This window comes from Amia ocellicauda, chromosome 15 (genome assembly GCF_036373705.1).
Source record: "Amia ocellicauda isolate fAmiCal2 chromosome 15, fAmiCal2.hap1, whole genome shotgun sequence".
NCBI classification, from domain to species: Eukaryota; Metazoa; Chordata; class Actinopteri; order Amiiformes; family Amiidae; genus Amia; species Amia ocellicauda.
In genome coordinates, this window is record NC_089864.1 from 1,938,861 (window position 1) to 1,962,400 (window position 23,540).

Genomic DNA, 23,540 nt, shown 5'->3' on the forward strand with positions numbered 1-23,540 from the left:
CACACACGCAAACACACACTGACACACACACAACACTCACACAGACACACACTGACACGCACACACACACACACTGATACACATACAGAGGATGAGGATCGATTTCATGTCACAAGGAAGCTTTGTTGGCATGATTATTAGTCCGTATACTATATCCAAAGCATGAATGTTATCTATAGCGATCTTTGACTGGCAATCCTTATTGGGCGACTGGAGCGACTGCCACATCGGCCACACCTTGGCTACTGATATCCAGCTTCTTATTGTAAAACCTGAAATTGCAGAAATACGTTCGTAGTGCAACATTTTTCTCTTCATTGCGGGACGATTCTGTATTATAAGGGACGGCTGGCAACCCTACCTCCAACTCAAACACATATGCCCTCTCTCCCACCCTGGCACACACACACAGCCCAGGCAAGGGAGAGAAAGACATATTACAGACAGGGGTATAGGGACAGGGAGAGACTTGAAAAGAGGAGTGGATTGTTAGAAAAGCAACACAGGCATGAATGGAAACGTTTAGATAGCGGAGACAGAAAAACACATACAAACATTGTAGGAGAATGTCAGTACATACAGTAGAATTGTGGCAGAGAGCAGGGACACCGGGCTGGGCACACACAATGACACTTTCTGTGATGCGTATAATGAATTAATCACACCTCTGTCATTCTCGAGATGTCAAAACCCCACAGTCACACGGTCCTGACCCGGGCCAGCGCTGCCACACACAGGGCAATGACGTTGTGACACTATTGCTGTTGTTTTAGTCGAACCAGCTAACCGGAGTCTGACAGGGTGTTTTGTTATGGGTACAATATTTTAGTTTACTATCTCTAAATAAAAAAGACGAATGAACACCCAGATTCCCAGAAGTAAAATAAGAAATATTCAATGCTCTGTTGTTAGGATTCAGTGGCACTTGCACCAGTGTACTGTTTAATTCCACTCTGCAGGACAAACAAGCTTTTCTGGATGTTATTATCCTTGTTGCTATAACTAACAATTGTTTATTTCAGAGCAGACGCCCTGACCCAGGGCAGCGTACGCTAGCTGTCATAATCATGTTACAGGGAGCAGCAAGGGCAAGTGAAACACAACATGCTTCGTTACCTCAATCAATATAAATAATGTATAGTAGCTTTGACACACACAGACACACATGCACACATAGACACAAACATGCAGTCACACACACACTCTCTCACACGCACATACGTACACAGACACACACTCACACAGACACACAATCACAAACACACACACAATCACAAACACAGTTACACAGACAGCAACACACTCACACAGACACAATTTCAATTCAATTCAATTCAAGGGTGCTTTATTGGCATGACAAACAGTTTCGTAGTGTTGCCAAAGCAGTTGATATTATATACATACATTGAAAAATAATAAAAGGTAAGAAAAAGGAGAAAAAAAAAATTGAAACAGTACAATTTATAAATAAAATCTTAATAGACATGTACATTTCCTTTATTTATAGTTTACAAGTTACAGCTGGTGCTCCTGTATGTTTTCACAGTGAGCCCCTCAGGCTGTGGCAGGCGGCTACATATTGGGCGGCCAGGGGGGCTGTGTGTCCCTCCCCCAGGAGGATAGCTATTTTTTTTCATTTATCAATTCAGAGAATGATTTTATAATATTTATGAATTTATTAAAGAATGTGTCCCTTATTTTGGCATATTTATTGCAGTGGAGGAGGAAGTGCATCTCTGTCTGGACCTCTCCTGTCTCGCAGTGACCACAGCGCCGCTCCTCTCTGTGTCCACCTCTCCTGTCTCGCAGTGACCACAGCGCCGCTCCTCTCTGGGCAGCCAGCTCTGCCTGTGTCGGCCCGTCTCTCTGGCCAGGCTGTGGTCAGGATCCGTCTCTGCTTCGTATCTCTGACAGTGAAGAGAGACTCTGCCAGGTTGGACTCTCTGTTTAGGGCCCGATAGCAATCCAGTTTACTTTGGGATTTGGTTTAATTGTTCCAATGTTCCAGATAGGAGGTTTTGATTATCTTTATGATTTGGTTGACTCTAATTGGGGGCAGGTAAGCAGTGCTGACCTGAAGCTGTTCTCTGTTCGCAGTATTAGCGGGGGTCAGTGCCGTGAGCTTCAGGGCCAGCTGGCTCAGGGGACTCTTTTCAGGGCTGAACACTTGGGTTTGGAGGGCCTTGTACTGGAGTGAGTCTGACTCACTTTTCTTCAGGTGCATCCAGAATTTCAGTGCTCTTTTCTTTATATTAATGAGGGTTGGGAAGCGGCCTAATTCTGCCCTGCATGCGTGGTTTGGTGTGTTCCTGTGCACCTGCAGTATGTTTTTAGAGTTCAGCATGCAGGGTCTCTATTGGATGTTTGTCCCACCTGGTGTAGTCCTGTTGACTGAGTGGACCCCATACTTCACTACCGTACAGCGCAATGGGCTGGATCACACTGTCAATTAGTTTGAGCCAGATTTTGACTGGGATATTAATGTTATAGAATCTTCTTCTGATTGGGTAGAAAGCTCTTCTTGCTTTGTCTTTGAGCATCTTCACTGCCAGGTTAAAGCCCCCTGACGCACTAATAGTCAGGCCCAGGTAGGTGTAGTGTGAGGTGTGTTCTAGGGTAGTGTTGCCTAGTGTGAAGTGGTATTTGTTTCCCTGAGGTCTGGCCTTTTTTTGGAAGATCATGATCTTTGTCTTCTTCATGTTTACTGCCAGGGCCCAGGTCTGACAGTACTGCTCTAGCAGTGCCAGGTTTTGCTGAAGCCCCTGCTCTGTGGACGACAGCAGGACAAGGTCATCCGCATAGAGCAGGAACTTGACTTCTGTGTCATTTAGGGTGAGGCCAGGGGCACTCTCTCTCACACACACAGACACTCACACACCCACACACAAGCGCTCATACACACACCACCACACAGACAAACACACCCAAACACACACACACACTCTCACGCAGACACTGACACAGAGAGGGACGTAGTCATGGCAGTGCAGTTCCTTTTGAATTTCTATTTGAATCCGGATTTGCAAGACAGGAACAGGGACAGAGACGGGGGGGAGAAAAAGAAAGAGAGAAAGGGAATCAGATCAAGCTGATCAAGGTATAGACAAGAGTACAAAAGCATGGCAGAAATATGACACCGCAATGTCAATCTCTATACCATCCCACATCCATAGCATCTGTGCCACTAATTTAACAAAAGGATGTGGTTTGTCCACAGAGCGTAAGAGCGTCATTTCTGCAGCACACTTTCACAAATGCGTCACAGACAGTGTCTCACTGTAAAGAGTACAAATTACAATCCAATGAATCAGCACTGCACACCCCATAGTCGCATTACAGCCCCCTGTCCAGCTGCAGCCAGATCCGTCCACCTTACTGATTGAAATTTGGGATTTCCTCTGTCCTCCACACTGAGGGAAAGGTTAGGGAGTGAGTCAAGCAGCGCGAGGCAGACAGACGGAGATAGTGTTGATTTTAGCAGATATATGCAAAAGCCGAGCATTCAAATTTCTTAAACCCGACAGAGAGGGAGTTAGAGAACAAGAGTGTAAGTGTGTGTATGTGTGTATCAGTATTGGTGTTAGTATGTTCATGTGCCTTCGTTCTATATGAGTGTGTGTCAATTTGTGTGTTAGTGTCACAACAGTTCGTGAAAAATAGTTGGTTCAGCCACACCCAAATCAACATTGTACTGTCAGCTGCACCCTCCATCTCTCTCACTACATTTCTTCAGTCTGTCTCTCCCTTCCCCTTTTCTCCCTCCTGTGTCAGTCTGCATGTTTGTGTGTGTCAAACTGTATGCACATGTATGTGAGTCAGTCTGCATGTGAGAGTGTATCAGTCTGTATATGTGGGTGTTTATATTTGTCAGACTGTATTTGTTTGTGTGCCTCTGTGTGTGTGAATCTGTGTGTATTAGTCTGTATATTTGTGTGTGTGTCAGTCTGTATATACAGTGGCTCTCAAAACTATTCACCCCCTTGGACTTTTCCACATTTCATTGTGTTACAACATGAAATCAGAATGGATTTAATCAGGAGTTTTTGCCACTGATCAACACAGAATATGACCACAATGACAAAGTGAAAAATATAATCTGCAAACTGTTCTAAATGAATTACAAATACAAAACAGAAAATAATTGAATGCATAAGTAATCACCGCTTTGCTATGACACACCTGATTGTGGTGAAACCAATTGTGTTTAGAAGCCACATAATTAGTTGCATGAAGTTCACCTCTGTGCAATTAAGGTGTGTCTCATGATTTCAGGTTAGATTTTTAGTTGGTTACACGCATGTCTCAATACTGAATTTACTTTTTCAAATCTCTTCACACAGTTGCCATTACCAACATGCAGCGTAGCACAACAGTACATTTCACATCCACATCTAAAACTACCAAAACACTTCGTACATGTATGTCTCAAAATCAACTAATTCTACCATAACACTAGCAAAGTTCTCTCCCAACAAGAACACTTTGTCACTCAGAACACAATCACCTAAAAATCACTAACAGGTAGCATTACTAGATGTATCATATTGTATTTGAAATATCTTTGATATTTTACATACCAACATTCCTTTACAAAACAAGAATGTCCCTCTGTACTGTACAGAATGCACTGCAGTGTGTGTTACAGGAATCAGAAATGCTGCAATATGCGTCATGCTATATTTTTGCAGAGTAATTTCAAAATATACAAAATTAAATTATTCCAATTGTAAGAGAATTTGGGATTGCTTGGTTTTTCAGTCAGTCTAAATAAATAGTTGAACTGAAAACTCATAGTCAGTTGGTTTCTCTTTTAAGATTCTTTTTAGAGGGAAGATGCAGTCAAGTCACAGATGTGCAATAATCATTTATTTTGACAAAAATAGGAAACTAATATCATTCAATTATATTACTGAAAATAAGTAATATTAAGCTTCTGCTGGATTACAGTAAGAAACAGATAATACCCATTTTCTTCTTTCTCCTCACAGTACAGCTTATAGGCCAGTCTGGTCAGGCAGGAAGCGGTGTGTCTCTCTCTGTCTCTCCTCTCCAGCTCTGTCTTGTCTCTCGTTGCAGGATGAAGAAGTTAAGAGAAACTCAAATTCTCTTTGTTTTCCCTTTTATAAGGTTTCCTTCCAACCAATAGCATTTTGCCACCACCATGACTTGGGTGCCTTATGCTAAAGTAATTTAGAAGTGGGGGTCATTTTGAGTTTGGCTAGAAGCCAATCAGAGGACAGGTCCCTTTTGGTCTCTGGTCATAAAGATAGGGTTACCAGGGCTACCAGGGGCTACCAGGGCTACAAGGAGGAGATCTGTTTCCTCTACCAAACCAGATGGTATAGAAAAATACATTCTAACAAATAATATCTTACAGTCCCCACCTTGGGAGGGAAAAACATTCAACAGATGTTTGACCTTTCAGTAAATAATACAATAATATAAAAAGAATGCAGACCAAAAACAAAACAAATTAAAACAGGAATTACAAAATACAAATAAACATTTAGTCAATGAGCCTGTTACATGTAGTTGTGAGGTAGATTGGATTTACCAAGCTTATTACATGAAACTAATGTCTCACGCCGAATGGTGATAACATCACTATAATAAGTACATATTAGAGGACATAGGTAATAAAACATACACATAGTAACAATTAACACAGATAAGAAAGTAGCACCTTTAAAAGCAAAATCCCACCAAGAATGCTTGTAAGTGATCTCCATATTTCCATCAGAAATCAAATGTGATGGAACATAAGAAAGTGTCCAGTTGAGAGGAGGCCATTCGCCCCATCGTGCTCATTTGGTGTCCATTAATAACTAAGTGATCCAAGGATCCTATCCAGTCTGACTTTAAATGTTCACACATTTTCAGCTTCTACCACATCGCTGGGGAGTTTGTTCAGATTGTGAAAACTGTGTGAAGAAGTGTTAGGGCTAGGATATACAACATTTTCTTCCTCTTGATATTGTTTTGCACACTTCTATTAAACCATTTTGGCCACTGCTTTGTGGTCCTCAATTTGCTACGTTTTGGTACAGATTGCTCCTGAGCCTCAAGTAGTATATTCTTAAAATATACCCATCCATTTTCAACTGACTCTGTATCCAGTGTGCTCCAGTCTACCTCTTCTAAGTGCCGCCTTATACCTTCAAGGTTTGCTTTTCTAAAATTGTAGACTTGGACCTTGTTTTTTGAAAGAATGCCTCAAAGCTAACCATGTTGTGATCACAGCTTGCCATTGGTTCTCTAACTAGTGTCCCTCTGACTCTATCTTGGTCATTTGAAAATATCAAGTCAATGCCTGCACTCTCTCTGGTTGGTTCCCTGACAAATTGAGTTAGAAAGCAGTCATTTATCATCTCAACCATTTCTGTTTCTGCTTCTGTAGTCCTGACTGGGCTTTCCCAGTGTGTTTGGGAAATTGAAATCCCCATTATAACAGCCACATCCTTGCTACATGCAGTCCTGATTACACTGTACAATGCAGCATCTTTCTGAATATCTGAGTTGGGTGGCCTGTAACACACTCCTACCGCTAATCCTCCACATCTCTTGTCCAAGTTTCACCCACAAATATTATTTTCCTTACTGGGATCTAACTTGAGTTCTTCTGCCTCTTATAATGCTACCCCACCAGCTATTCAATTTTGCCTGTCTCTCCTAAACTGTGTGTATCCTTTGAACTTGTATTCATCCCTATAATTTTCTGTAAGCCATGTTTCTGTCACTCCTACGGCAGCACTGTGGCTTCTAGGTCTAACATCTTGTTCCTTATACTCCTGGCATTGAGGTACAAACACTTCAGGACTTTCCTACTAGCAGTTTCCCTTTGTTTCTTTCCTTAGAGGAACATCTCCCATTGTCAGAGCTCCCTGCCCCCCTGGTCCCTAGTTTAAAAGATTCTCAATTTCTCTGCACATATGCTCTCCCAATGCATCAGCCCCCCTTCTGTTTAGATGTAGACCATCTGGTTTGTACAGGTCCCATCTATCCCAGAAGAAAGATCAATGCTCCATACATCTACAGAAAGAGGAAGGGATGGAGAAAAACAAATAAGGCTAGACCGGGACAGAAAGTAGTACAAAGAGTAGAGACAGATGCTGTACTTTAAGATACACTACGGTAGTGAACTGTATACCGCACTACTGTCCTGTGCACTGTATTGCCCCATTATACTGTACTTCAATATACTGCAGTTCACCGCACAATAGACTGTCACCATACTGTAATAAACTGGTCAATTACTTTAGTGTTTTACACTGTATTGTAATTTACTGTAGTTTACAATACTGTACTGCACTATTTTGTAATATTCTGCACTGTATTGCACTACTATACTGTAGTCGAATCAGTCATATATGTTTTAGGAACAACTCTGCTTTGTATCATGCCAGTGCCTTCGGTGACACCAGGTGGTCATGGGTGAGAACAGGAGCAGAATTAAAAATCTGTGTACAACTTTTACCCCTGCACTGTCTGACTGACTGACAAACTGACACAATGACTGACACACTGATTTTTCTCTAATTTACTCTCACACTCATTAATGGACTGCAACAGGCTATCACCACCACCACTACTACTACTACTACTACTACTACTACTACTACTACTACTACTACTAATAATAATAATACTAATAATGTAAGAAGCCCAATGTAAAGTATCTGGAGTGTGGCAGTATGGTTTGCGTGACAAATTATTGGACACGTGTTACTGTGGCACTTTGCAGGTGAATATCAGTGCTGTTTTAGAGCTGGAGCAGTAGCAGTGATGTACTTGTCAGTCTAGCAGTCGAGTGCATCGGGAACAGTGTGAGAGGCAGCAGGTTAGTGGCTGAAGTGTAACACAGGTTTGTTGATGTGCATGACAGTGTTCTCACTCGAGTGATGCTTCACCAACACAAGACAGCGGCTCTGTGTTGAACAGGGACTTTATTGTGGCCCGGCGTGAACACAGGCAGACCGGTCACTGCGGACATGCCAAGCTACTCAAACAAGAGGAGAGCGGGGGGCGGAGAGAGGAAGAAGGGGTCCAGACACGCGCTGAAGGAGTGACACACCGGCTCACAGTGCAGTGCAGCAGGCACAGTGCGCAGGGCCTCACTACAGCGCGTGTCCGGCGGAGGGCAGCACCTCCTCGGTCATGTACCGCTGCAGATCCACCGAGGGGTCGTCCAGGTCCAGCCTGAGGAACTGCTCCACCACAGCCCGACACCTGAGAGAGAGAGAGAGAGAGAGAGAGGAGCTGGTGGAGATAAAAGAGCTGGTGCTGGCCAAGCTCACCACCTCCAACACCACAGAGCAGCTGACAGACCAGCTCAACAGAGTCCAACACAAGCACAAGGTCACAGTGAGGGAGCTGAGGGAGGAGGTGAGGGAGCTGCAGCAGGACAGGGAGGCCATGAGGAGGGAGCTGACGGCCCTGAGAGAGGAACTGCAATGCAGAGACAAGACAGTGCAGAGCCTGAGGGAGCAGCTATACAAACTCACTGCCCACAACAACCAGCCCTCAAGAAACCCAGCAGTGCACACTGTGCAGAGCCCTCCCACTACAATGACACCCAGACATACTGACTCTCACACAGCACACCACTCACACACTGCACCCAACACAAACCCTGAACCCGACACACACACCGACCCAAACACACACAGTGCACCCAGCACACACACACACCCTGAGCCCGACACACACAGTGCACCCAACACACACACACCCCCTGACTCAGACACACACACTGCATCCAGCACACACACACACCCTGAGCCCGAAACCACTCACAAAACCTGCGCACCCCACACACAGGCCGAACCAAACACAGATGAGACCCCCTCACGCAGAAAGACTACCAGGAAGAAGAACACTGAAGTAGCCCTGCTGATAGACTCAAATGGCAAACTCATAAATGAGAGGCGGCTCTTCCCTGATGGCAAGATCTCTAAGGTCTGGTGTCCGACCACAGAGAGGGCCATGCAGCAGCTGTTTGAGGAGAGCCTCGGCTCCCCCAGCCATATTATTATAAACACAGGCACAAACGACCTGAGGACCCAGCAGGACAAGGTGGCCAGCTCCATCAGAAGAGTGGTGGAGAGGGCCACCCAGACCTTCCCCCACGCCAAAATCATCATCTCTACCCTGCTGCCCAGGAAGGACTTCTACCCCAACACCATCCACATGATCAACGCCGAGATCTCTCTGGGATGTGCTCTGATGCCAAATGTACACCTGGCACACCACCCCACTCTTGGGGCCCACAGCTTGTTTGACCACGTCCATCTCCACAAGCAAGCAGTGAGCGTCTTTGCAAAGACACTCAAAGAATTCGCCCTGGGTCGAAACCCAGCCAGCCCCCCATATGGCCACAGAAGGGTCTCCAGCACCCACATCACCCAGAACAACCCCGAGCCAACCAGGATAGCGGCCTCTGGGAGCCCCCGCCCTCCACCTGCACACCACCTTCCCCAGCCCGGACACCGCAGACCCCAGCCTGGATACGCCCGACCACAGGACAGCAGACCCAGAGTGGAGCCCATCCAGAACATGCACAAAGCAGTGCAGCAGCACAGCCAGCGCAACTACGCAGCAGTAATCAGCAGAGTGGCCGACACCGACACCGGGGAGCTACAGGAGATCCGACACCTCCTCAACCTCATCCGGACCCGACTGATGAGATAAGTAACTGTGCATAACAAAAAAACCACTGCAGGAGGTGACAAGCTATTACCACATCCGAAAATCACCCCTGTATATATGTAGTTATATACTGATATATATGGACATATTTTCTAAAAATTATGTAGATATATGGATGCTTACATATATGTGTATATATGTATGAGGGTATATATGTAGATATATGTGTATATATATATATATATATATATGTGTATAAGCGTATGTATATAAGAGTGTAAGTGAGGAGGGTTTTATTTTATTTTTATTTATTCGTTTCCTATTTTTACATATCACCAGTATTACTATTTATTTATTTGTTTACTTTTCACCTCACACATTTCCAGATATATCTCATTCCAAAGGAGTATATAAATTGATTAATTAGAGTAGAAAGAAATGCGATCCTTATCTATCACCATGTGGAACATCCAGGGCCTGGGCTCCTCAGTGTTCGGGCTGAAGAGCACAGACCCGGAGTTCAGAGAGAGAGTGAGAGACAAGGATGTCATCATCCTGCAAGAGACATGGTGTCGGGCAGACGTGTCCACTCACTGTCCCTCAGGCTACAGAGAGGTCATAGTGCCCTCCCTGAAGAAGCCCTCCGTCAGACACGGCAGGGACTCCGGGGGCATAATAATCTGGTACAAAGCAGAGCTCAGTTACTCCATACACCCCATCAAAACAGCAGAGTCACACATATGGCTTAAAATAAGCAAATCAATAATTTCTACACAAACCGATATGTTCCTGTGCACCGTGTATGTTCCCCCCTCAGAATCCCCATATCACAATGAGGAGATCTTCCCCAACCTCCAGACTGAGGTCTGCCACTTCCAGGCCCAGGGAAGTGTGCTGATCTGTGGGGACCTGAACGCTCGGGCAGGCAGCCTGCCTGACTTCACCAGCACACAGGGAGACAGCCACATATTCGGCCACACACCCTTAAACACCCCCATCAGCTCCCTCAGACACAGCCACAACAGGGGAGTGAATAAAAACGGGCAACAATTACTGCAGCTCTGTCAGGGACTGGGCCTGTATATCGTGAATGGCAGGATCCGGGGGGACTCTCTGGGAAGATACACCTACAGCTCAGCTCTTGGCAGCAGCACGGTAGACTATGCCATCACAGACCTAGACCCCTTCTCTCTCAGTGCATTCACCTCTATCAGACCACAGCCAAATCACTGTGTTCCTGAAGAGGACAGAGCACAGCAGCAGCAAGCTGTACAGCCTCGGACACTCCTACAGATGGGCTCCAGACAGCACACAAGAATACCAGAAAGCAATTAGCAATCAAGACATCCAATCACTAATACACACCTTTCTGGTCACCCCAAATCAACATAGTAAAGAAGGAATAAATCTGGCTATAAAAAACTTAAATCATATATTTGAAAAAGCAGCTTTACAGTCAAAATTGAAAATTAAAAAGAACATCCCAACAAAATACAAAGAGGAGAATTGGTTTGATAAGGAGTGCAATACAATAAGGAAGGAACTGAGGAAACTATCAAACCAAAAGCACAGACAACCAGATAACCCAAATTTACGCCTCAGTTACTGTGAAACACTCAAACATTACAAAAAAACCACTTAGATCAAAAAAAGAACAACACACTCGAAAGCAACTGACAATAATCGAGTCCATTAACACAAACAGATTCTGGGAAAACTGGAAAAAACTAAATAAATCAAAGCCTGAAGAATTGGCCATTCAAAATGGAGATATTTGGAAAGACCACTTTGAAAAACTTTATGAAAACATTCACCACACTGAGAAATCAGCTCAGCATGACATCAGCGTGGATCTAAAAAGAATGGAATTGGCATTTAAAGACACCCAGAATCCCCTGGACTCAACTATTACTGAGCAGGAGTTGCAGGAGAAGCTGCGCGCCCTGCTGCCCAGGAAAGCCTGTGGGCCTGATGGCATCTCCAACGAGATGCTGAAACACAGCAGCCCTGAGCTGCAGCAGGTCCTGCTACGGCTGTTCAACCTGGTGCTCAGTGTGGGCCACTTCCCTGACATCTGGAATAAAGGACTGATCACCCCGATTCATAAGAGTGGAGACAAATTGGACCCTAATAACTACCGGGGCATCTGTGTGAGCAGTAACCTGGGGAAGGTGTTCTGCAGTATCATCAACGCCCGGATACTGGCCTTCCTTACCGAGCACAGTGTCCTGAGTAAGAGTCAGATTGGCTTCCTCCCAAATCACTGCACTACAGATCATATTTACACCCTACACACCCTCATTGACAAACACGTCAACCAAAATAAAAATAAAATATTTGCTTGTTTCATTCAATCTGGCACGAAGGTTTATTTTACAAACTTCTCCAAAGTGGTGTAGGGGGTAAAACATATGACATCATCAAATCAATGTATACAGGAAACGAGTGCGGAGTTAAAATTGGCAATAAAAGAACAGAGTTCTTCACTCAGAGGTGTGGGGTGAGGCAGGGCTGCAGTCTGAGCCCAACGCTATTCAATATTTACATCAACGAATTGGCCACAATGCTGGAGCAGTCTGACGCCCCCGGCCTCACCCTACATGACACAGAAGTCAAGTTCCTGCTCTACGCAGATGACCTGGTGCTGCTGTCGCCCACAGAGCAGGGGCTGCAGCAGAACCTGGCACTGCTGGAGCAGTACTGTCAGACCTGGGCCCTGGCAGTAAACATGAAAAAGACAAATATGATATTCCAGAAAAAGGCCAGGCCTCAGGGAAGTAGGTACCACTTCACTATAGGAAACAGCACCATCGAACACTGCACCCACTACACATACCTAGGCCTCACACTCAGCTCAACAGGAAGCATCAACACGGCGGTGAAGACACAGAGAGAAAGCGCGCAGGGCCTTCTATGCCATAAAGAGACAAATTAGCATAAAAATACCTGTACAAATCTGGCTAAAAATATTTGAATCCGTAATCCAACCCGTTGCTCTCTATGGCAGTGAGGTGTGGGTTCCCCTCACAGGGCAGGAGTTTGCTCAATGGGATAAATACCCAACAGAAACCCTGCATGCAAAAATATCCTACAGGTGCAAAGGAAAACACCGAACAACGCATGCAGGGCAGAATTAGGCCAATACCCATTATTAATCAACATACACAAAAGAACAATTAAATTCTGGCTCCATCTAATAAACAGTGACACACACTCCTACCACCACAAGGCCCTGCAATGCCGAGAGCTGAACCCAGAGAGGAGCCCCCTCAGCCAGCTGGTCCGCAGGCTCACTGCACAGACACACACCGACACCGGCCAGCCTCAGGACAGCAACACACACATGCACACAATCAGAGTCAACCAAATTATCACACAGCACAAAGAAAACTACATCACCCATTGGGAAACACACACACAAGCACAAAGTAAACTGCAGTGCTATCGGGCCCTAAAAAGACACTTCACATTGGCAGAATACCTTAAATTAATAACGAACGAAAAACAGAAAAGGATCCTGACCAAATACCGGCTCAGTGAGCACAGCCTGGCCATCGAGACGGGCTAGCACAGGCAGACCTGGCTGCCCAGAGAGGACAGGCTGTGTCCCCACTGCCAACACAGAGAGGTTGAGACAGAGCTGCACTTTATTCTAAAATGTGAAAAATATGAACATTTACGAGCACAATTTTTCCCCAAGATAGCAGATCTCTATAAGAGATTTCCAGACCTGCCAGAATCAGAGACAGTGTCGATCCTACTGGCAGAGGAGACCAGCTGCATATTACTGGCAGCCCAGTATACAGCTGCCTGCCACAGCCTGAGGGACACAGTGGACACTCAGTCCACTCACACAGGGGACACCCCTGGACACAGGCAGTGACACCTATGCTACACCCAATTATTACTATCAATATCAATTTTATGTCTCTCTGAACTATGATTGAATTTTATTAATTGAAATTAATCAATTAATTGTTTTAAACTACATATTGTGTATTTATGTATGCAAATGTACATGTATATGTTCAAAACTGTTGATTGTCACCATTGCTTTGGCAATACTTATTTTTGGTCATGCCAATAAAGCACGTTGAATTTGAAAAATAAAATTGGAGAGAGAGAGGGAGAGGGAGAGAGAGAGGACCTCCTTTGGCAATAAAGTTTGTTGTGAATTTGAATTTGAGAGAGGAAGCGATCGAGTTCAATACAGACTGCTCTGCTCTCGCTCTCTCTCTCTCTCTCCCCCTCTCCCTCTCTCCACAGTGCCTGACCTGTCAGTTTGTTCCTCAGTATCTGGTCTATCGATGCGCTTGATAGTTTTTCCTGATCTGTATAGCTCTGAAACCTGCAATAAAACACACATATACTCACACACATATGCACAGTGCACTTACACTAAAATAACTCAAACACTGTACAGACAGAGAGACGGACACAGTCAAACACACACAATGAGACACACACATATACACTCTGCACTTACACGAAAATAACTCAATCACTGCACTGACACAGACATACACACACACACGGACAGACCTCCACTGCCCTGTGCACCACGGTGGGGGGGAGGCCTGCGCGGCTGGCGATGTTGGCTGCATGGCTGGACTGACACACCCCCTCCTTCAGCTGGTAGAAAAACACCAACTCCTCCCCATCGACCACTGTCTCCAGAGTCTGTGCAACACAACACACACAGCAGTGTACAATACACAGCACAGCACTGTACAATACACACAGCAGTGTATGGCAGTGTCAGGAGGTCAGTACGACAGGGTGTTACCAGGCAGGAGAGCAGGGGCGAGGGGGGGAGCAGCCCCAGCTTCAGGAGGCTGATGAAGTTGGTGGAGAGGAGCAGGTGGGGGCAGCGCTGGGGCCCCAGGGACAGCCAGTGTCTCACACACGCTGTCAGCAGAGACACACCGTCCACCTGAGGGAGTGGGAGGGAGAAAAGGAGAAGAGAGAGCGGAGAGGGGTGGAAGGGTGGGGAGTAACATTTTTACATTTACTCTGCCTCCATACCCCTCCCCCTCCTTCACTCTCTCTCCCTATACTCTCTCTCCGTTTTCTCTTTCCCTCTACTCTCTCACTCTCCCCCTACTGTCTCACTCTCTCACTCTACTCTTTCCCTCCACACTCTCTCTCTCTCTCACTGTATTGGTTCCCTTCCCAAACTCGTCAATCAGTGCCAGAGAGTTGCCAGTACTGTTGTTCAGTGCAAACGCCATCTGTGAGTGAGTGAGAGAGAGAGAGAGAGAGAGAGAGAGAGAAGAGTGCAAGCAGAGGGAGGAGTAGAGGTGGGGACATTAATGAAGATGCCCACTGACTTATAATGCATTATAGACAGCGTATTATTACAGTAAATAGACAGTGTGTCACAGTAAAGTACACAGACAGTCCATTCCAACACACACACACATCGCACTGCAGTCTGGACAGTGCGTCACAGTAAAGACAGTGTGCTGAAGTACAAAGGCAGCCCATTCCAGTCCAGACCTGGTTGAGGTCAATGATGAACGTGGACAGGCCCACAGACACAGACTCTCGGCTCTGCATGCGGGTGTAGATGCCATCGATCAACCCGATCTCCGCCTCCGCCGCCGGGACACTGGAGCCAATCAGAGCCATGAACACAATCAGCCCCACCTGCAGACAGCCATAGAGGGACAGGGATTATACCAGAAGTCCCGCCCCAATCCCTCTTGCACAATAAAAGTGGCATTTCAATAGAATGTATTAGCAGTAACAGCAGCAGCAGTGAGAGTGGGGTCAGGGGTCAGGGGTCAGTGTACCTGTTTTAGGTAGATGCTCTTGCCGCTGGAGTTGGGTCCAGTGAGGATCTTCACTTTGCCCTCCGTCTCTGAGCTGAGCGTGGGGTTCGACACAAACACCCCCGTACACAGCTCCACCAGCGGGTGTCTGAGGGAATGAGAGAGGACGAGGGAGAGGGACATAACGCACTGTTAATGCACCACAGTCAGGGTATCAGTCAGTGTGTCAGTCAGTCAGTCAGTGTATCAGTCAGTCAGCCAGTGTGTCAGTCAGTCAGTCAGTCAGTCAGTCAGTTAGTGTGTCACTCAGTCAGTCAGTGTGTCACTCAGTCAGTCAGTCAGAGTGTCAGTCAGTCAGTCAGTGCCACTGTACCGGCCCTCTTTGATGCGTATTCGGGGCTCAGAGCTCAGCGCGGGCCGACAGTAGCCGTGCTCCCGGGCAGCCATGGCCATGGCAATCAGACAGTCCAGCTGGGCGCAGTATTCCAGGGCCTGGTAGAGGCACGGCGATCTCTCCAGCACCTTACACTGCAGAGCTGTCATCACCGCCGTCTCCAGGTCTGACACAGGGAGGGAGAGTCAGTGTCCCCCGGCAGTGTCACAGTCACAGGCAGCACTACAGTGTGACAGGCGGGACACAGACCCTTGATGTCACAGTGCAGGTCTCCCAGCATGGCGTCCAGCTCCTTGGTACGATCAGAGCGATAGTGCAGCCGGTCCTCCGACAGGAACTGAGGGACGGGGGGGCGGAGAAGGGGAGACAATCAGCGAAATCTGAAATATTGATGCATTTACATGCTTTTAATATTATATCTATATAATCATTTTTAAAAAGACTGATCTGTCAGCTGGCACCAGGTCTCACCATGAAGTCCAGCCCCTCCATCTGGAAGTCCTCCTTCTCAACCATATAGGGCAGCCGAGGAACAGAGAGCAGGAACCCAATCTGAGCGGAGAGAGAAAGATAGGGAGGGAGAGAGGCGGCTGAGTGCAAGAGAGAGGGGAGAGGAGAGAGAAAGGAAAAGGGGGAGACGCAGAGGGAAGGGGTAAAGGATGAGCCTGGAGAAGGAGAGAGAGAGATGCAGAAGGGGGAGGAGAATGAGAAGGGGATGAATGGGAGGAAAAGAGCAGGGGAGAGAGGGAGAGGCAGAACTATCCCTCACTGGAAAACAGAAAGAGACAGACAGAGTGAGAGAGAGAGAGAGAGACAGGGAAACAGTGGCACAGAGACAGATAAAGACAACGAGACAGAGAGAACAAGACAAGCTCTGGCAGAGACTAGAGACAGACAAAGAGACGGCGGGGGCCAATGGTTGGCCCTGACCAGGGGGATGTAGAGGACGCAGCAGAAGGGGATGCGGGGGTCCAGTTGCTCCAGCTCCTGCCGAGCCACATCCGTCAGGAAATCAGGCAGACCCATCATCCTCCTCTTCTCTGAACCGGGGGCAGGAGGAATGTGTTGTTAATAAAGAGACACTGATTGACTGACTGACTGACACACGGACTGAAACACTGACCGACACACTGACTGACTGACACATCGACTGACAACCAGGCAGGCAGGCAGACAGACAAGCAGTAAAGACAGACAGGGCTCCAGTCAGTCCCTCACTCTCGTCGATGGCTGGATCGATGTTGGGCTTGATGGTGAACCTGTTCTCCGCCAAACTGCATTCAAAATCCACCTGTCAGGGAAACACAGCGGCTTGGTGCAGAGACTCTGTAAGGTGCCTAGACACAGGTCTGCAGTGTCTATTCAGGCTGTCTACAGGACTGACAATGTCTGACTACAGGATGACGCTACACTGCATCTGCAGGGGTGAATGACAGTATCAGTCTACAGTGTCTACAGTCTGTGTCTGAAATAGTGTCTGTCTCAAGTGTCTATCTGCAGAGACAGCAGCAGGACCAGACTTGGCCCCCATAGGGCTACAGAACAGCACAGTACAGCACAGCACAGCACAGTACAACACAGTGGCTCCTCAGGCACGGTAGTGTTTCAGTGTGTGTGTGAGTGTAATGCATGAGAAAGACCTAGGAGTCTACATGGACTCCTCACTTTCTCCATTCAAGCAATGTGGGGAAGCAATAAAAAAGGCAATCAGGATGTTAGGGTATATTGTCAAAAGTGTAGAATTGAGAACAAGGGCAGTGATGTTCAGACTGTACAATGCACTAGTTAGAGCTCATCTGGATACTGTGGACAGTTCTGGGCTCCACACTTCAAGAAAGATATCGCTGCTCTAGAGGCAGTTCAGAGGAGAGCAACCAGACTTATTCCAGGTCTGAAGGGAATGTCCTACTGAGAGACTGAGGAACTGAACCTTTTCACCCTGGAACAGAGGAGACTACGTGGGGACTTGATTCAAGTCTTCAAAATCATGAAAGGCATCAACCACATCAAACCAGAGGAGCTTTTCCAGATCAGCAGGGACACACGCACCCGGGGACACAAATGGAAATTGGGCTTCAAGGCATTCAAAACGGAAAACAGGAGACACTTCTTCACACAGAGAGGCGTCACAATCTGAACAAACTCCCCAGCAATGTGGCTGAAGAGACAATTTGGGAACATTCAAAAACAGACGGGATAGGATCCTTGATCACTTAGTTATTAATGGACACCAAACGAGCACGATGGGGTGGATGGCCTCCTCTTGATTGGACACTTTCTTATGTTTCTTATGTTTGTGTGTTTGTTTTACCACTTTGCTGATGAGGCTGCCGATGTAGTGCAGGTCGTCACTGAAGGCCTCAGAGATCTCCCTAAACAGAGTGATGGACTGAGGGAGAGAGCGCACCGTGTCCCTGATACACACTGCACTGTACACTGTCTGTAGAGAGAGAAAGAGAGACAGAAGGAGAGACTGCACTGTACAGAGAGAGACTCAGTGACGACACCCTGCCCGCCATGCCCTGAGGGACAGTGTGTCGACACCCTGCCCACCACACCCTTAGTGATAGTGTGTTGAAACCCTGCTCATCCCGCCCCGAGGGACAGTGTGTTACACCCTGCCTGCCACACACTGTCTGTTACCTGCCTGTTACTGGGGGGTGGATTCTATCCATATTCTGAACTATAGATGTTTTGGGTTTGATAGTGTTTATTTTGTTGTTGTTTGTTTCCAGTATTTGTGTGGTTTGAATATTTGATAAAAGCTTTGGCAACAGCAGACCATCATGACAATAAAGCTAATTGGAATTTGAATTTGAGAGACTACTGTGCACAGAAAGAGAGAGAGTGGGAGTGAAAAGGCAGTCTGGACCGTGTGCTGTACCTTGTAGAGAGCCTGCCAGTCGCTCACTTTGGTGTGAGAACGAGCCATTCTGTGCAGCAGAGTCTGTGCAGGAGAGAGAGGGACACAGAAACACACACAGACACACAGAAACACACACAGACGCACAGAAATACACACACACACAAATACACATACACACACACACATAAAATAAACAAGCACACAGACATGTGCAAACAGAGACACATGCAGACATGCAGAGACATGCACACAGTCAAAGTACTATTCAGAAAATAGATTAAATACAGTGTGTGCTCAGTGCTGTAGCGTTTCTTCAGTGTTGTTCAGTGGGTGTTCAGTGCAGTAGTGCGTTCAGTGCTGTGATGTGTGTTCAGTACCGGGATGTTCTTGATGTTCCTCAGGGAGTCCCGCAGTGTGCTCAGCACCTCTCCGTTGCGTGGGGAGCTGAAGAACTCAACCACCTCCTGCCTGCGGGTCAGCTGGGCCAGATCACAACACGGCTGCAGGAACCAGTCACTGAGAGGGACAAAGACTCACACATACAGACTGACTGGACACTACAGCACATTAACACTGACTGACTGACTGGACACTACAGCACATTAACACTGACTGACTGACTGGACACTACAGTACATTAACACTGACTGACTGGACACTACAGCACATTAACACTGACTGATTGGACACTACAGCACATTAACACTGACTGACTGACTGGACACTACAGCACATTAACACTGACTGACTGACTGAACACTACAGTACATTAACACTGACTGGACACTACAGCACATTAACACTGACTGACAGATGCAGAGAGAGAGACCCTTCTGTCCTCAGTGTGCAGTGCAGAGACGTACCGCATTAGCCTGGAGCCGAACTTACAGCAACAACGATTCAAGATCCCTGAACAGAAGGAGAGGGAGGGAGAGCAGGAGCATGGATAGAGGGGGGAGACAATTGGAGAGAGAGAGGAAGAGATGGAGGGGGATGAGGGCGGTACAACAGAAGCAATAGCTGAAGCAGACAAACAGCAGTGCCGTTCGAGGGGGACACGGCCCGGCCACCTGGACGCTCACCGTACAGACTGAGCCCTTCCTTCTCCCCCGACGCCAGCTTGTACACAGATGGGTGCAGCTCAGACTTGAAGATCTGGAGTACACTGAGAGAGGATAGTGGGGGAGAGAGAGAGAGAGAGAGAGAGAGAGAGGGGAACAGAATATAACATTCAACCCACCTGCCTTGTCTAAGAAATGGTTTGGGAACGTTAGGTAATACTGCTCTGTGATTGGCTGCTCTCTCCAAAGCCATTTATAGTGTCGGTATTGTACAATGTCGTATCTGTACCTGTAGGTGTCTCTATCCAGGTAGACCACATGACCCCTGCACACAACACAGAGAGAGAGAGAGAGAGAGAGAGAGAGAGGGACACAGTGAAACAGAGAGGGGGACACATTGAAACAGAGAGGGACACAGTGAAACAGAGAGAGGGACACAGTAAAGCGGACACAGATAGGGACACAGTGAAACACAGAGAGGGGGACACAGTGAAACAGAGAGGGACAGTGAAACATAGAGAGGGACACAGTAAAGCGGACATAGAGAGGGACAGTGAAACATAGAGAGGGACACAGTAAAGCGGACATAGAGAGGGACACAGTGAAACAGAGAGAGGGACACAGTGAATCAGAGAGTGAGGGACACAGTAAAGCGGACACAGTGAAACAGAGAAAAAGGGACACAGTAAAACACAGAGAGGGACACAGTGAAACAAAGAGAGAGGGACACAGTAAAGCGGACACAGAGAGGGGGCCGGTGCTGGGCGTTACAGTGAGAATTTGGAGAAGCTCAGGATGGCCACCCCCACACTGCTCTCCTCCAGCTCCACTCCCACTCTCCTCCTCTCGAGACACTTCAGCAGCCCACCCACAGAGCGCACCTGGGCCAGGGAGACAGAATACAGTATCAAACCAAACCCAGGCAGAGAAAGAGGGAGAGAGAGAGAAAGAGAGAGAGGAGAGGTACAGCATCCCACCATGTGATTGCAGTCCAGGGGCAGGCAGGAGGAGAGGAAGAGCAGCCTCTCTGTCTCTGTCAGCGAGGAGGGCAGAAATGGCAGACTGGCCGACAGCAGCCTCTGCTTACTGACCTCCACTCCTGAGAGAGGGAGACAGAGAGAGACAGTGTGGGTCTGGGGAGGTAGAGACAGAGGCGCACTTCACCCTGACCTGCTCCAGATACACACAGGTCAGAGACGCCTTCTTCCCCAGATTCGCCACCAGAGTCCCCGACTTCCCCCAGCTCAGCAGAGCCGCGGCTCAGAGTGAGGCTGGGGGAGCACAGAGACTGCGCCGTGATCGCGGCAGAGTACATCACAGCCTGCCACACAGCCAGAGAACTGCAACCATGTCTCCAAACCAACAACACAGCACACTAACCATGTAAAATATACACTCACCTAAAGGACTATTAGGAACACCATACTAATACTGTGTTTGACCTCCTTTCGCCTTCAGAACTGCCTTAATTCTACGTGGCATTGATTCAACAAGGTGCTGAAAGCATTCTTTAGAAATGTTGGCCCATATTGATAGGATAGCATCTTGCAGTTGATGGAGATTTGTGGGATGCACATCCAGGGCACGAAGCTCCCGTTCCACCACATCCCAAAGATGCTCTATTGGGTTGAGATCTGGTGACTGTGGGGGCCAGTTTAGTACAGTGAACTCATTGTCATGTTCAAGAAACCAATTTGAAATGATTCGACCTTTGTGACATGGTGCATTATCCTGCTGGAAGTAGCCATCAGAGGATGGGTACATGGTGGTCATAAAGGGATGGACATGGTCAGAAACAATGCTCAGGTAGGCCGTGGCATTTAAACGATGCCCAATTGGCACTAAGGGGCCTAAAGTGTGCCAAGAAAACATCCCCCACACCATTACACCACCACCACCAGCCTGCACAGTGGTAACAAGGCATGATGGATCCATGTTCTCATTCTGTTTACGCCAAATTCTGACTCGACCATCTGAATGTCTCAACAGAAATCGAGACTCATCAGACCAGGCAACATTTTTCCAGCCTTCAACTGTCCAATTTTGGTGAGCTTGTGCAAATTGTAGCCTCTTTTTCCTATTTGTAGTGGAGATGAGTGGTACCCGGTGGGGTCTTCTGCTGTTGTATCCCCATCCGCCTCAAGGTTGTACGTGTTGTGGCTTCACAAATGCTTTGCTGCATACCTCGGTTGTAACGAGTGGTTATTTCAGTCAAAGTTGCTCTTCTATCAGCTTGAATCAGTCGGCCCATTCTCCTCTGACCTCTAGCATCAACAAGGCATTTTCGCCCACAGGACTGCCGCATACAGGATGTTTTTCGTGCGTGAAAATCCCAGTAACTGAGCAGATTGTGAAATACTCAGACCGGCCCGTCTGGCTCCAACAACCATGCCACGCTCAAAATTGCTTAAATCACCTTTCTTTCCCATTCAGACATTCAGTTTGGAGTTCAGGAGATTGTCTTGACCAGGACCACACCCCTAAATGCATTGAAGCAACTGCCATGTGATTGGTTGGTTAGATAATTGCATTAATGAGAAATTGAAAAGGTGTTCCTAATAATCCTTTAGGTGAGTGTATGTAAATAACACAATATTTCATTTTATATTTGTAAAGTTCTTAATGTTATTGTATATAATTTCAATGTACCCAATTGCTTTGGCAATACTTGTGTGTAAACATATCATGCCAATAAAGCTTGTTTTGAATTTGAATTTTAGAGAGAGAGAGAGAGAGAGAGAGAGAGTGGGAGAGGGCAAGAGGGAGGTCAGTTACCGAAACCGCCAACTGTGAGACCTACTGACTGATACTTTCCCAGCGATGAGACAAAGAGAGAGAGAGAGAGAGAGAGTGAGAGAGAGTGCGAAAGAAGACAATAGAAAAAGGAACTGTGTAGCCTGCGCCCTCCCCGACACACACTCTCTCTCTCTGGACACATTCAAGTTTATCCTGCCTTGCAATTACTCTCTCTCTCTCACACACACACACATTCACAGACACATAGGTGATTTGGTTCCATTATCTCTTACCAAAGTCAATATGTGGATACAGAACCACCTCTGGGCTGACATCTGTGTTGGTTTCTATGGGGAGCAAGCAAACACACACACACACAAAACACAAAGACACACAGATGCATGCATACATAACACATACATGCACAAGGACACACAGACACAAACAACCACGAGGACACACAGAGAGACGAACACACAGACAGCACATTCACACGAATACACACCGACACACACAAACACAGACAGACAGAAACACACACACACAACACACGAGACAGAGAGAATCAGATGTGACATTTTAAGCAGAAAAGCATAATGAGGTTCCAGTAAAATTCCAGTTTAACGATCACTCTCTTTGCTCTTCCCTCTTCCCCCTGTCCCGGTCTCACACACACAGCCCTCTCTCTTACTCAGGCTGCTGAGGAAACTGCTCACATTGTGGTCCTGCTTGGCGCTGGTGACCACCACCCTGGGAGAGACCACCTGTAGCACTGAGAGGATGGGGGAGAGAGGGAGAGGGAAAGGGAGAGAAAGAGGGGGAGACAGACGGGTGATGGACCGGACACTGCAGTTACACTAGAGTGTCACCGGGGGGAGACAGAGACAGGGTGATTCGTTACCTCTGTCCAGGAGCTGCAGGCTGCTGGTGTCCACAGTGTCGGGCATGTAGTGAACACTATAGTCCTGAGTGTCATAGAAGGACAGGCCCAACAGCCCGTTGTGAAACACCATACTGAGGTACACCTGCAACCACAGAGACGCCACAGGGCAGTTTTGGTTTTT

General features: G+C 47.1%; 1 protein-coding gene across 1 annotated transcript in view; it reads right to left on the reverse strand.

Moving 5' to 3' along the window:
- Positions 1–2,111: 2,111 nt before the first annotated feature.
- msh5 (mutS homolog 5) overlaps positions 2,112–23,540 on the reverse strand; it is a 28,037-nt gene continuing 6,608 nt past the window's right edge. Inside the window, exons 2-23 of the mRNA XM_066723632.1 lie at positions 23,378–23,501; positions 23,147–23,248; positions 22,770–22,811; positions 20,512–20,839; positions 20,030–20,065; positions 19,762–19,844; positions 19,543–19,588; positions 19,057–19,195; positions 18,698–18,760; positions 18,125–18,253; positions 17,032–17,104; positions 16,744–16,853; positions 16,285–16,365; positions 16,063–16,150; positions 15,793–15,979; positions 15,441–15,567; positions 15,145–15,294; positions 14,802–14,876; positions 14,432–14,578; positions 14,188–14,325; positions 13,920–13,993; positions 2,112–8,226 (exon numbers count right to left, since the gene is read on the reverse strand). Coding sequence (XP_066579729.1) covers positions 8,115–8,226; positions 13,920–13,993; positions 14,188–14,325; positions 14,432–14,578; positions 14,802–14,876; positions 15,145–15,294; positions 15,441–15,567; positions 15,793–15,979; positions 16,063–16,150; positions 16,285–16,365; positions 16,744–16,853; positions 17,032–17,104; positions 18,125–18,253; positions 18,698–18,760; positions 19,057–19,195; positions 19,543–19,588; positions 19,762–19,844; positions 20,030–20,065; positions 20,512–20,839; positions 22,770–22,811; positions 23,147–23,248; positions 23,378–23,501 — 2,454 coding nt within the window. The 3' untranslated portion in view covers positions 2,112–8,114. The remainder of the gene's footprint in view (positions 8,227–13,919; positions 13,994–14,187; positions 14,326–14,431; positions 14,579–14,801; positions 14,877–15,144; positions 15,295–15,440; positions 15,568–15,792; positions 15,980–16,062; positions 16,151–16,284; positions 16,366–16,743; positions 16,854–17,031; positions 17,105–18,124; positions 18,254–18,697; positions 18,761–19,056; positions 19,196–19,542; positions 19,589–19,761; positions 19,845–20,029; positions 20,066–20,511; positions 20,840–22,769; positions 22,812–23,146; positions 23,249–23,377; positions 23,502–23,540) is intronic.